This window comes from Mytilus galloprovincialis, chromosome 11, assembly GCF_965363235.1.
Source record: "Mytilus galloprovincialis chromosome 11, xbMytGall1.hap1.1, whole genome shotgun sequence".
In the NCBI taxonomy this organism is placed as follows: Eukaryota; Metazoa; Mollusca; class Bivalvia; order Mytilida; family Mytilidae; genus Mytilus; species Mytilus galloprovincialis.
In genome coordinates, this window is record NC_134848.1 from 70,905,244 (window position 1) to 70,919,360 (window position 14,117).

Below are 14,117 nucleotides of genomic sequence, written 5' to 3' on the forward strand. Positions count from 1 at the left end.
CACAAAAAAAATCACAAAAATCTCCACACGCACCTGCCAAATCAAGAGGACGAAGAGTGCTATTATTTCTGCCCTTCCTCTCAATGTTAAAGAGAGGAATATGTAGCTCACACATAATTGCAAGTTCAACACGACCCATACCACTAGTTTTATGGCTTTCCGTACTAGATGTCAACATGTGAATTACAGAACATAGCTTTTTATACATAATTATTTCAACAAATAATAAACTATATCGGGAAAATGGAAACAAATCATAACGATATTTGGGAAATATCAACAAATTTGAAACTATACCGGGGATATATCAGTAAATTATAAACGATATCAGGAAATATTAGCAAATGTATCATAGACACAGTGTAGATACTATTCTGTACGCTTTCCGGAAGTCGCGATTTTCGAAGCGAGAACTTTTTGGATCACATTTTAAATTTGATGGGTATACTGAATTAAACGGTAAGTTGATCATCTGTACATTGCTTAATGATTAATTCAGCCGACATCGATATTCTCAAATGGTTTAGAATTAAATTCCGAACATTCAATATTCGTGTCTTTGCCTTAATCAAGAGATTTGCAAGTGCATCACTAAGAAAAATCAGTCGGCGAACCTAAAAACAATCTTTTTACCCTCTTAGTGTACCAATTAACGTAAAAACCAGACTTAATTAACTCAATGAAGTATATTTCAAGTGGTGGTAAAAGTTTCAATCAGATCTTTGAAGCCAGAAATAAGAAAATTACACTGGTTTGAATTTCTCACTGTACGATCAGTCTCGCTTGTTTATTTTAAAACTGTATGATCAGTCTTTATGTCACTGTATTCTAGTGGTGATTTCAAAGTAATTTACAATACATTAGAAGGTGGCATTTTTCTAAATAACACAAATATATTTCAATACATTCTCATCCTGAAAACTTATGAAACATATTTTAGCTTGATAGGGTGTACTCGACTAACTACATTTAGTATAAGGATGTTTAAATGTTGCTTAAATAAGAGGAAGGTTTGATGTTTACTAGTATATAAGTTTCAGAAATGTCCTCCGTTATACTTAAAATTGTACAAACACACAGATTTAGTTGTTATATAAAAATGCATTTATTTACACACATTCGAGGCCTATCATTGCTCACAGTTCCTTCACTTTGTTTAAGATGTAGAGCTATATAAAAAAAGAAGATGTGGTATGATTGCCAATGAGACAACTATCCACAAAAGACCAAAATGACACAGACATTAACAACTATAGGTCACCGTACGGCCTTCAACAATGAGCAAAGCCCATACCGCATAGTGAGCTATTAAAGGCCCCGATAACACAATGTAAAACAATTCAAACGAGAAAACTGTCTGTTTGACACTCAATTGTACACCACTTTGTCAAGCGGGTGTTATAGTGATAAAGAAGTCCGTCTTTTCGTTCGTCCGTTGGACCGGTACAATATGTTTCGCCGGTTTTGTAAGCGCTCCTCATAAACCACTTAATATACATTGGGGGTTCCGGCCATTTTTAAATGGAGAGGGGTCCAATCCAGGAGAAAAGGGGATTTCAAATATATGTTCCCATACAAATGAATTGATAGTTTTAAAAGGGTTTCAAACTGCTTGATCCCCTTTTTTTGAATCCGTCACTGATATAACTATTAATTAATCTTATTCGGATTCCTTATCATAAATGATAATGACTGTATTGTGTACCGTCTATTTCGAATTTTAGTAAAAATCTTTTATGGGGTTACTTTATATAAGATACGGACTTGAACATTACATTATATGGGGGCACCCATCAGGTATTTCCAACACCTCCTAAACCAATCATTAAAGTTTTCTGAAATTGCTCCATTTTTACTCGATTGATGCATTATGGACTTTCTATTTCTGTAAACTTACCAAAATTATATCACATGAATTATCCCCCTAGGCAAAGCTGTCTTTATCCATTTTTTGTTATTTTAAAAGACAAGCTTGATTTATGTTATCATCAATTGGTCAACGGCGGACGGTGTAAATAATCTTTATCTAGAGGCTCTAAAGAGCCTCCGCTCACCTTGGTCTATGTGAATATGAAATAAAGGACATAGATGGATTCATGACAAAATTGTGTTTTGGTGATGGTGATGTGTTTGTACATCTTACTTCACTGAACATTCTTGCTGCTTACAATTATTTCTATCTATAATGAAATTGGCCCAGTAGTTTCAGTGGAAAATGTTAGCATGGTTAGTAAAAATTAACAAATTTTATGAAAATTGTTAAAAATTGACTATAAAGGACAATAACTCCATAGGGGTCAATTGACCATTTTGGTCATGTTGACTTATTTTTAGGTCTGACTTTGCTGTACATTATTGCTGTTTACAGTGTATCTCTATCTACAATAATATTCACGATAATAACAAAAAACAGCAAAATTTCCCTAATATTACCAATTCAGAGGCAGCAACCTAACAACGGGTTGTCCGATCCATCTGAAAATTCCAGAGCAGATAGATCTCGACCTGATAAACAATTGTACATCACGTCAGATTTGCTCTAAATGCTTTCGTTTTTTAGTTATAAGCCAAAAACTACATTTTACCCCTATGTTCTATTTTTAGCCATATCAGCCATCTTGGTTGGATGGCCGGGTCATCAGACACATTTTTTAAATAGATACCCCAAAGATGATTTTGGCCAAGTTTGGATTAATTTGGCCCAGTAGTTTCAGAGGAAAAGATTTTTGAAAAAGATTGCTAAGATTTACGAAAAATTGTTAAAAAATGACTATAAAGGGCAATAACTCCTAAAGGGGTCAACTGACCATTTTGGTCATGCTAACTTATTTGTAAATCTTACTTTGCTGAACATTATTGCTGTTTACAGTTTACCTCTATCTATAATAATCTTCAAGATAGTAACCAAAAACAGCAAAATTTTCCTAAAATTACCAATTCAGGGGCAGCAACCCAACAACGGGTTGTCCAATTCATCTGAAAATTTCAGGGTAGATAGATCTTGACCTGATAAACAATTTTACCCCTATGTTCTATTTTTAGCCATGGCGGCCATCTTGGTTGGTTGGCCGGGTCACCGGACACATTTTTAAAACTAGATACCCCCATGATGATTGTGGCCAAGTTTGGGTTAATTTGGCCCAGTAGTTTCAGAGGAGAAGATTTTTGTAAAAGTTAACGACGACGGACGACGGACGACGGACGCAAAGTGATGGGAAAAAAATGTAATAACTAAACAAATAACTGTAACGATACACTCACTAACAGATAACTGTAACGATACACTATTACAAAGTCCACAAGCGAATCATCATGTATTACTTTTTAGGCATTTGATTTTAAATAAGACTGATTGAACAAAAATACAATTATTTCGCCGTCTAAAAAATTCATCAGAAATATATTTGTATTGTCTGATGAAAGTATTTACACGTTATAGTTCCCTTGATAGTTCATAATATCACATATACACGTATATACCTTCAAATTGCTGTTGTTTTTTCTTCAAAATCACGACTGGTCATACAGTCAAAAAATCTGAAATCGCTTCTAGAATACAATCAGTTCTAGACTTATCGTACAGTAAGTTATTTTGGGATCCTCAAGGAAAACATATTTTTTATGGGAAATACGAATATTCTAGTTAAATACGAAAAGAATATTGAAACAGTATATATTTAACTGTAAACTGATGCAAATATTTGCAATAAAAGATTATTTGCTTTGTACTACGAGAGTAAAATTGTCCATCGATTTCACTTTTTTCTACCAAGTTGATGTGATGCACACGTATATTTGATATTCTAATGCATGTTTTTGTTACAGTAACTCATATTTATGATGCTATATATACCTTAGAGATGTTCAAAGCACTTTGTAGATATAGGAGTAAACAAATGATGAGAAAAGTTACCGTAGGCAAAACCGTACTGTTAGCCAGTTGGAAATCATCGCTTCGAAAATCGCGACTTCCGGATAGCGTACAGAATAGTATCTACACTGTGATAGATATATCTTAGAAATATCAACAAACTACAATTTATTGCGGGAAAAAATCAAACCAACAAACAAAAACTGTCACAAAGTTTCTCCTCAATATTAACATTAACGGTGTATATTTATCTTACATTCATTAGACGTTTGAAATAATTGTTATAAATCAGTTGCATAATTATTTGTGTAAGTTATCAATCAACCTGTTAAATCTGTTTTATTAGGAGCACATGCGTTACATACAGATTCTGTATGATGTTGGATACAGTATATCATTGTTGTCACTACTTGTAGCTGTCAGCATTATGGTGTATTTTAGGTATGTACAAATAAATGGGGTCTTGAGTCGCGTGTTTTGTTTTCTTTAAATTATCTCTGCTAGCTGTCATTGCACTTTGAGTACTAAAAAAAAAACACAGTAAATGTAATGACATGAGTCTTTTAATTTATTTGAAGCCATGACGATAGTATATGTATTTGCTCATTTCAAGTTAATAAAAACCCGAGTAGACTATCCCTCCATGTTAAAAGGCTAATTTCAATATTATTTGTGTAATAGACATTAATACAAGAACTTTAACTGTGACACTTGTAAACCGTTAAATAGATATATTTTCTTAGCACACGAATGAACTCTATAGAACTATTGCAATTAATTAGAGCTATTTATCTATGGTCGTAAAGTCGCCACTGAAGAACACTCAAGGAAAGTTTCTAGTTATTCTAATATGTTTAACATTCAAAGATAAAGACAGATTTAATGTATATAGTCCAGTCAAACTAAGATTTAACCTCAAACTAATTGCAACAGAAAATGTTTTAGTTCTAATCTATAGCATTATGCCCTTAATATACACAGAAAAAAGTCCCATAAAATCTAACTTGAGGAAAACTCAAAATCAGCATTTTTAATTTCCTATGGAAATTAACATTGGAAGGGGACATAACTCTGCAAAAATGAGTCTTTTTTGGTCAGTTTTTGGTTGATTTTCTTGAAATGTATGTACAGTATGATACTTTGATGGGGATATAAGTTTGTATTTGACTAAATTATATAATATTCTGCTCATGAAATGTACAAAACCGAAGTGTTATGGGTATTTTTTTGTGTGTGTGCATTTTTCATTAAAAGTAATTGCAAATTTGAAGCTTTGTGACCATTTTGAGAAAATAATGTGAAAATTTGGTAATGTTTATATCTGTATATTATATTTTTTCAGCATCTTACTCATCTAAAGAAACATTAAACCACAAAAAGAAGGATACATGCTTAATTATTTTTATTAAATTTGAGATTCTTTACCTTGACATGTTGAAAAATTCAATAAATGGTCAACTAATGAATTATGAAATCTATAGTATAGCTTGATAAAAGAAATGAAAACACCTTTAGAATTGTTTGTTATACTCTAAGGACCGCTAAAAAATCAAGAATCAATACATTCTCATGAATAGTTATAATTTTTTTATCAATTTTTATTTATATTTCTGCCTTTTTTGCAAGAGTTATCCCCCTTTTCAATGCAAATCTCCATAGGAATTTTAAATGGTGATTTTTTTTAGTCTTCGTCGAGTAAGATTTTATGGGACTTTTTTCTGTGTATATTTGGGGTAAAATGCTAAAGATTGAAACTTAAATCTTCTGTTGCAATTACTTTCAGGTTAGGGTCAAATGTATGATAGATTGACTGGACTAATATTCTGATCAGTTTTAAGGTTGTTGCTCAATGTGAAAAGTTGGTTACATGTTTGCAATATATAAATATTGTATATGAACTCGATGTTGTATTTTTAATTCATATTGAGGTGTAACACTCCATGCGATATGGTCATACACAATGTACTTCCAAATGGTTAATATATTAACGCATGTCTCCTACACAAACATTTTATTTTTCTTGATTGTTTTTTGTCATCTTTTATTTTCCACCATTGTATTGTTTGTTTATTTTTCATTTTTTATTTAAATTATTGAAATAATTATGTTTATTTTTTAATTTTTTATTTAAATTATTAAAATAATTATGTTTATTTTTTTATTTAAATTATTGAACAAATTAGTGTTTTTATTTAATTTCAGAAATTTGCACTGCCAGCGGAACACGATCCACATCAACATGTTTGTTTCTTTCGTCTTCCGGTCGATCATATGTCTGATAAAGGACAGTTATGTTCTCCCAGAAATCAACAGTATATACAATTCAGATGAGAATAAAAATATTCAATCGTTTGGGCAGGTATCACAGTTATTAGAAATATGTTGTTGCAGTTGTTGTATGTCCTATAATAAAGGCAACAGTAGTATACCTATATTTGTTACAAAAAAGGTTCCGCTGGGCCCAAAATGCACCCAGTGTCATGTGCAAATATACATAAAGTTATTTGTTCATTATTCTACGATTCTTAGTACACAATCACTTAAAATTACAAAAAGTTAGAAGAGACTTAGAGCCAGTTAAACATTGATGTTGAAAATGAAGAAACAGTCCCATTTCAAAAGAGAATGGTGACAACAGACAAAACTCAAGATAATACACTAAGAACTCGAAATTGAACATTAAAAAACATACAATGCAAGACAGCAGGGAGGAATATCAGGTTCCCACAGAAGAATGATAATTGCGCATGTTTTTAGTCGTGTTATTCATTATAAATAAACAGTCGTATATCTCATGGATTTATACGGTATATAATTCTGATACACAATATAAAGGATTCAGAACCAAGAAAAGTTGCTTCTATTAATCTATCCCCTGTATAAAAATTCATTTCTTAAATGATGACTATTATTTGCAATTTGTAAACCAATGTTTCTACGACGGTCAACCTAATCATGATGGCGTCCGTAAAAGGGTCGAAAGAATAACTTCAAGTATGACAGTTGGCATCTATAGTTCATAAGCGTTCTTGTAAACACCAACTCTCTACAAAACTGTAGCAAAGCATATTAACTAATGCCTTATCAGATAGTAACCATCATATCTACAAAACTGCGATAAATATATTTAAAGAATGTTCATACGATAATTTATTACAAAAGCACTGTTCTGTAGAAATGTCTTAAATGAAAAGTGCTTACTTTTATCTGATAAGATTGTTATCGCTTTAGTGTTGTAAAATGATGAAGAGTGCAATAGATAAAATAAATATTCATAATTTAACTTCTAGATATTACTCAACAAAACTCCTTTATATCATTGCCAATTTGTTTAGAAAAAATAAAACATGACCTCTGATTTCAATACTTGTTTGATTTTCCTCAAATTGATACGTATCAGATTAAATAGCAGATTTACGAGGAATTTTAAGAGTTATAGATCTGAGTAGACAAATTTCCAACATAAGTATGGCATGCGTAGTGTATGTCACCGTTCCATCGAGCATATGACAAGGAGCACTCGACATGTAGATTATTTAACCTGCTTCATGAATAAATCACTGATAATTGATGAGTCTCAAAATTAAAAATACGTTCATCATGTCAAACCATTATTAAATGTTTGCGTAAAATAACAAGGGTAAACACGGAAAAAAAAAATATGCACTAATAAATATTAGAAAATACAATTAGTCAAGAAACAATGAAAAACAATATTGAAAAGGAAATAACATAGATAATTTATGAATTTATTATTACTTTGCCTTTTTTTATTTTTCAGTCGGTAGGCTGCAAAATTGTGTACACTTTCTTTTATTACATCTTATCAACCAACTTTATGTGGATTTTCATCGAGGGGATTTACATGCATACATTTGTCATGTCTACTAAATACAACGTGTCCTCCTGCTTATACAAGACACTGCTGGTGTTTGGATGGGGTATGTTCATTTATTCGCTAAATCAGTCTTGAAAAAATGTGTAGTGGTAATGAAAATTGTAGCTATTGTTAGTAAAACTTACTGTCTTCTTACATGATTCTTACGGACAGATATTTTAATCAGGCAGCACAAGTTGGTCCTTCAAGTAACTACTTATAATATAGAATATGATCCGGTCTATATTTTTTGATACTTGCGTAGTGATATATCTTGGATTGTACAATCACAGTAAAAAATCGGTCAAGTTATTTGCCTAAATCTGCAAATTTGGAGACAGATTTGCAATTTGAAGGATAGTCTGATAAATAATATTAAGAAAACTTGGTATATTACTGTATAATACAAAATATATAAACAAATATCATTTGTTTTGCTTTTAGAATATTTTTTTTCAAATGAGCCATTTGAGGGAAGATTACTCTTTTAGTAAAAAAATTAAACTGGACTGATAGGTAAATTGTTTTCTTTTTACTTGTAGCAAGAAAACAAGTTCGGTGACAACGGTACCATTTTTAGCTCACCTTTTCAAAAGGAAATGTGAGCTTTTGCCATCACTTGGCGTCCGTCGTCGTCCGTCCGTCCGTCCGTCGTCGTCGTCCGTCGTAAACTATTTCAAAGATCTTCTCCTCTGAAACTACTGAACCAATTCAAACCAAACTTCATCTGATTGATTCCTAGGGTATCTAGAATAAAGTTTGTGTTTTAATTCCCATTTCATCAAAAAACATGGCCGCCATGGCTAAAAATAGAACATAGGGGTAAAATGCAGTTTTTAGCTTATAACTAAAAAACCAAAGCATTTAGAGCAAATCTGACGAGGTTAAATGGTTTATCAGGTCAAGATCTATCTGCCCTGAAATTTTCAGATGAATCGGACAACCCGTTGTTAGGTTGCTGCCCCTGAATTGGTAATTTTAAGGAAATTTTGCAGTTTTTGGTTATTATCATGAATATTATTATAGATAGATAGAGATAAACTGTAAACAGCAAAAATGTTCAGCAAAGTAAGATTTACAAATAAGGCAACATGATCGAAAAGGTCAGTTGACCCCTTTAGGAGTTATGGCCCTTTATAGTCAATTTTTAACCATTTTCCGTAAATCTTAGTTATCTTTTACAAAAATCTTCTCCTCTGAAACTACTGGGCCATATTTAACCAAACATGGCCAAAATCATTATTAGGGTATCTTGTTTAAAAATTGTGTCCGGTGACCCGGCTAACCAACCAAGATGGCTGCCATGACTAAAAATAGAACATAGGGGTAAAATGCAGTTTTTAGCTTATAACTCAAAAACCAAAGCATTTGGAGCAAATCTGACATGGGTAAAATTGTTTATCAGGTTAAGATCTATCTGCCCTGAAATTTTCAGATAAATCGGACAACCCGTTGTTGGGTTGCCGCCCCTGAATTGGTAATTTTAAGGAAATTTTGCTGTTTTTGGTTATTATCTTGAATATTATTATAGATGTAGATAAACTGTAAACAGCAATAATGTAATGCTTGGGGTATACAATGTATTTTATACTTTCATCATAAATTATATTATGAACACGAGACAAACGAGACATTTCAGTGTGTCCACTCTTGATTTTGCTTTTGAAGAAGATATGACAGAATCGAAGAACCATCTATATAAATTGAAAACCCAAAATGATCATTCATGGAAGATTTAAGCAAAAAATTTAAGGTGAGCGATTCAGGCTCTTGAGAGCCTCTTGTTTCTTTTCATTTTCTTTAAATATATTACAACACCTATCTTTTCACAATTTATTTCAAAATTCTATCTCATAGATTTTTTTTATGCACACAAATGTGTTTTTCATGAACAATCTAACCAAATTTAGGCAATTTCCAAAGACTCATAGCTTAAAAAATAGCACGGTGACCCATATTTTTTATCATATTTTTGAAAAGAGCATAGTAAAATCTTCATTTTGGCGAAGTATAAGAAAATTCTGTCTCAAAAAATATTTACTTATGATCTACCTTAAGCTTTGACATAATAAAAATATAGGTGAACAAAAGTCTCCAAGAGGATATTCAAAATCAAAAGTGAATGAAAACCAGACACTTTAATTGCACAAAATAAAAAATGAAAACAAAACAAACAACTGTCAACAAAACGCGTCAATGAACAACACGAACCCCCTAAACAAACCACGAGTGATCTTTTAGTGATACGGAACAACACGAACCCCCCTAAACAAACCACGAGTGATCTTTTAGTGATACGGAACAACACGAAACCCCCTACACAAACCACGAGTGATCTTTAAGTGATACGGAATTGAAACCAGATTTTCAAACGTGATTCACCAAGTATAACACTGTTCTACTTTTTCTTGTATACTAATGATAAAAAATACAATGATAAAGGTTAATTCAGTGGTTGTCGTTTGTTTATGTGTTACATATTTGTTTTTCGTTCATTTGTTTTTACATAAATAAGGCCGTTAGTTTTCTCGTTTGAATTGTTTTACATTGTCTTATCGGGGCCTTTTATAGCTGACAATGCGGTATGGGCTTTGCTCATTGTTGAAGGCCGTACGGTGACCTATAGTTGTTAATGTCTGTGTCATTGTGGTCTTTTGTGGATACTTGTCTCATTGGCAATCATACCACATCTTCTTTTTTATATTAAACTTATAACCTCGATGAAAATAACTGTTGAAAACTATGATATTTTTCTGTAACTTATCAACAACGATTGATGCATAATTAAGTCGAAATTAAAAGCACTGAAACAGTGAAAATTAACAGTAATAATTAGTGTAACATTTCTATCTCTTCGTGTTTTATTTCAAATCCTATATGTCTTGTAAATTGAAGGAGAAAATAAGTAATTACATTTAAAATTTTCCTTTACCAGGTGCACCGTCGACCTTCGTTATCCCATGGGTTATTATGAGGATTAAACACGAAAACACATTGTAAGTATGTATCAGTTCAAATAAGCTGCTGCTATCAAACGCAGGTACATATATTAGCTCGACCCTTTAATATATTACTCGACTCTTCTAATAGTACTCAACCTTTGACAAATCTATATTGATTTTCTGACTTTGCTGAGAAACAATCTTACGATATCGATGCTATAACAAAGACTGGTTTGAAATGAGTCAACCACTTTAAATAATTCAAAGACTTTTTAAATTTAAAAGCATGTAGATGTTGAATCAAAATGTCAATCAGCGCCGAATTATAAAACACATATGGCTCTGGTAGTATTCTATTTCTTGTTTTTTTTTAATGTAACGGCTCTTCTCACAAAAAAATCTAATCAGTCATAAAGATTTCAATTTAGCTCACGACCAATTAAAATTTAAATCTTAAGATTGTTTTTATGAAAAGAGTCGCTCACTTGTCATTATATATATATATATATTCGACATGATAAAAATATTGATACGATTGATGCGAACTAAACAAGGGACACTTCAGTGACATTTTATATTATCTTGGATATGAATGTGATAGAGGCATCAGTAGTATACCGCTGTTCAAATGTTATATATCGATTAAGAGAAAACAAATCCGAGCTACAAAATAAATCCGAGGGAAACGCATCAGGGAAAAACAAAGAAACAACAGAAACTCTGAAGTGCAACAAAGAACAAACGACAATGCAACATACATAGATACAAACTATTAGATAACAACTTCCATATTCTTGACTTGTTATTTGCAAATGTAATATTTACCGCTTTACGTTACAAATTTTTTCAGAATATTTATTTATTTTTAGATGCTGGAGCACCAATGATGTCGATAAAGGATATTATTGGATAATAAAAGGACCAATCACAGCCACAGTTGTTGTAAGTCGTGTGATATTTTCATTTGTCCTCCTTGGAATCTCCTCCTTATAATTTAAGTATGAATTGCGTTTAATAAATCTTAAGTGAACCGTGATACACAAGTTTAAGCTTATACCACCATCATGTATAAGAGTTTCGACTGTTCTCTTTGGAATCCCATGTTGCTTTTTTCTGAATATGAATTACATTTCATAAAGTGTACCGTACTTCAAGTTTTGATCAATGACGCCGCTTTGTAGAAATAATAGAACCCCTTAAAAACAATGAAAATGATATAATTTATACGATGACTAAATGAAAAGTCAATGACGGATCTATAGTGACTAAAATAAACTTTTAGTGAAGGTATGCCATCAGCAAGATAACAAAGTAAGCACTTTCTCTTTGCATGCCATGTATATCTCCCTGCCCCTTTTAAAAATCGACCAAGTTAAATTTAACAGTTGTTTTCCTTTCATTGGATGTGGTCGATTTTTTTATTTTGCTATTTGTTAAACACATTACGTTCTGCATTTTCCTTGGAGTTCGATATCTTTGATATTTTACTTTTTACGTCATTCTGTGATACATATACGGAATTAAACAATCTGTTAGTTTTATCTGAAAAAATCTGCTTTTAAATTTTATACAACATGTATCTGTAATACCTGAAATAAATCATAAAACAAATATGTAAAACAGAAACAAACGACAAATAAAGGCAACAGTAGTATACCGCTGTTCAAAACTCGTAAATCTATGGACAAAAAACAAAATTGGGGAAACAAACTAAAACTGAGGGAAACGCATTAAATATAAGAGAACAACGACACAACATTAAAATGTAACATACACAGAAACGGACTAAGCATTATACAAAATCCGACGAGAATAACAAATATAACATCAAAACGAAATACATGAATTTGGGATAGAAAAATACCGTGACACGTCTTATAGTAATGTATAGTCACACACAACCACTGAATTACATGCTCCTGGCATTAGACAGACACATACATCCAGAATGTGGCGGGGATAAACATGTTATCGGGATCGCAACCCTCCCCTAACCTGTGACAGGGGTACAACATAAGAACTATGAAATTCAGTTGAAAAAGTCTTAACTCATCAGACGGATATAAATTTTAAATCAAAATACAAATAACATAAACCGAGTGGGCGTGGCCGGGTTCTTGTATATCCCAACAAAAAATCACTAAGTACAGATATAAGCTAGAGTAGTAACTGTTCCGTTTTTCATCTTCTATTTGCTGAAGAGCGTGAAACACGTACTGTTATAAATGCAGAATTTGAATAAGATGACATATTGCCGAGATAAAATTGAATATATGTTGCCGTTGTCTATATTAATTATCTACCTGTAGGACCACGTGTCCGACGCCTTGATATGATCTGATATACCATTTTCGTACCATTATACTATCATATTACACTTATAATCATTGTATTTTTCAGATAAATTTTATATTTTTTGTCAATATAATGAGAGTCTTATATACCAAATTAACAGCAGCGCATACAAGGAACCCAAGTCGATACAGGTAACAAACAAGACATGAATATATGATACATGTAATGTTAGGTCCGAGTATACTTTTTATCGTCCTTTGATTTTCGTTATTTACGAATGTGGCATGTGGACAGTGAGTTACTTGCCATTTTTTTGTATAACCCTTCCAAATGTATTTCTTCATGTTTTATGTCTCAAGTAGGGGAATGAAATTACACTGTAAAAAATGTGGGTCATGAATTTTAAAGTAAAGTTTTTATTTGGTCCAGCTGAAAAAGGTTAAATTTAGCAATTCGGAAGCTGTTGAAAGATTTCAAGACCCCCGTAACATCAAATTGTCTTGGGTTGGAGCTGATAAATATTTTGATATAATTTGTTCCAAAAGTAGTACAACACACTGTAAAAATATTATTGAGAAAGCGCATTTTTTAAATTTTCATTTATTGTCTAAAAGACATGCACTACGAAAAAACTGTGTACTCGGACCACATGTTTAGAACATGGGAGATGAAAACTATGAGGATGCAAATGTTTATGTGTTATATTACAATTTTATTTTTCGTAATTCATGATTTTGAAATTAAATAATGAATCGCTAAAGACAAAATATTTAAATAGCATACTTGGATAAGTAAAACCTCAACAAATAAGCAACACTAATCAGCTTACTTTTGATACCTTTAGTATTATCAATGTAGGTACATTTTCTGTTAGTACATACACGATAGTGAAAAAGGGCACTCTCTGAAATTGTTTTAATAAAAAGTACTTTACTCGTGGTACAGGCGTGTTCTTATGTAGAAATTGGTGGATTAAACATAGTTTTATGGCTAGCTTAACCTCTCAGTTTTATTAAAGAACCAGAATACGGGACAGATAAACCCAGCTTAACACGTAGAAACAACATGGAGACAATAGTTTAATTTCGTATCTTAATGAAGAAAAAAACAATCAACATCGAGTTATTAATGA

General features: G+C 31.9%; 1 protein-coding gene across 5 annotated transcripts in view; it reads left to right on the forward strand.

The window, feature by feature from the left end:
* LOC143052734 (parathyroid hormone/parathyroid hormone-related peptide receptor-like) overlaps window positions 1-14,117 on the forward strand; it is a 77,137-nt gene that overhangs the window by 59,062 nt on the left and 3,958 nt on the right. For all 5 annotated transcript variants that reach the window (XM_076225837.1, XM_076225841.1, XM_076225840.1 and 2 more), the window contains 6 exons: window positions 4,218-4,312; window positions 6,074-6,230; window positions 7,653-7,812; window positions 10,684-10,744; window positions 11,560-11,632; window positions 13,091-13,176. In XM_076225837.1, coding sequence (XP_076081952.1) covers window positions 4,218-4,312; window positions 6,074-6,230; window positions 7,653-7,812; window positions 10,684-10,744; window positions 11,560-11,632; window positions 13,091-13,176 — 632 coding nt within the window. The remainder of the gene's footprint in view (window positions 1-4,217; window positions 4,313-6,073; window positions 6,231-7,652; window positions 7,813-10,683; window positions 10,745-11,559; window positions 11,633-13,090; window positions 13,177-14,117) is intronic.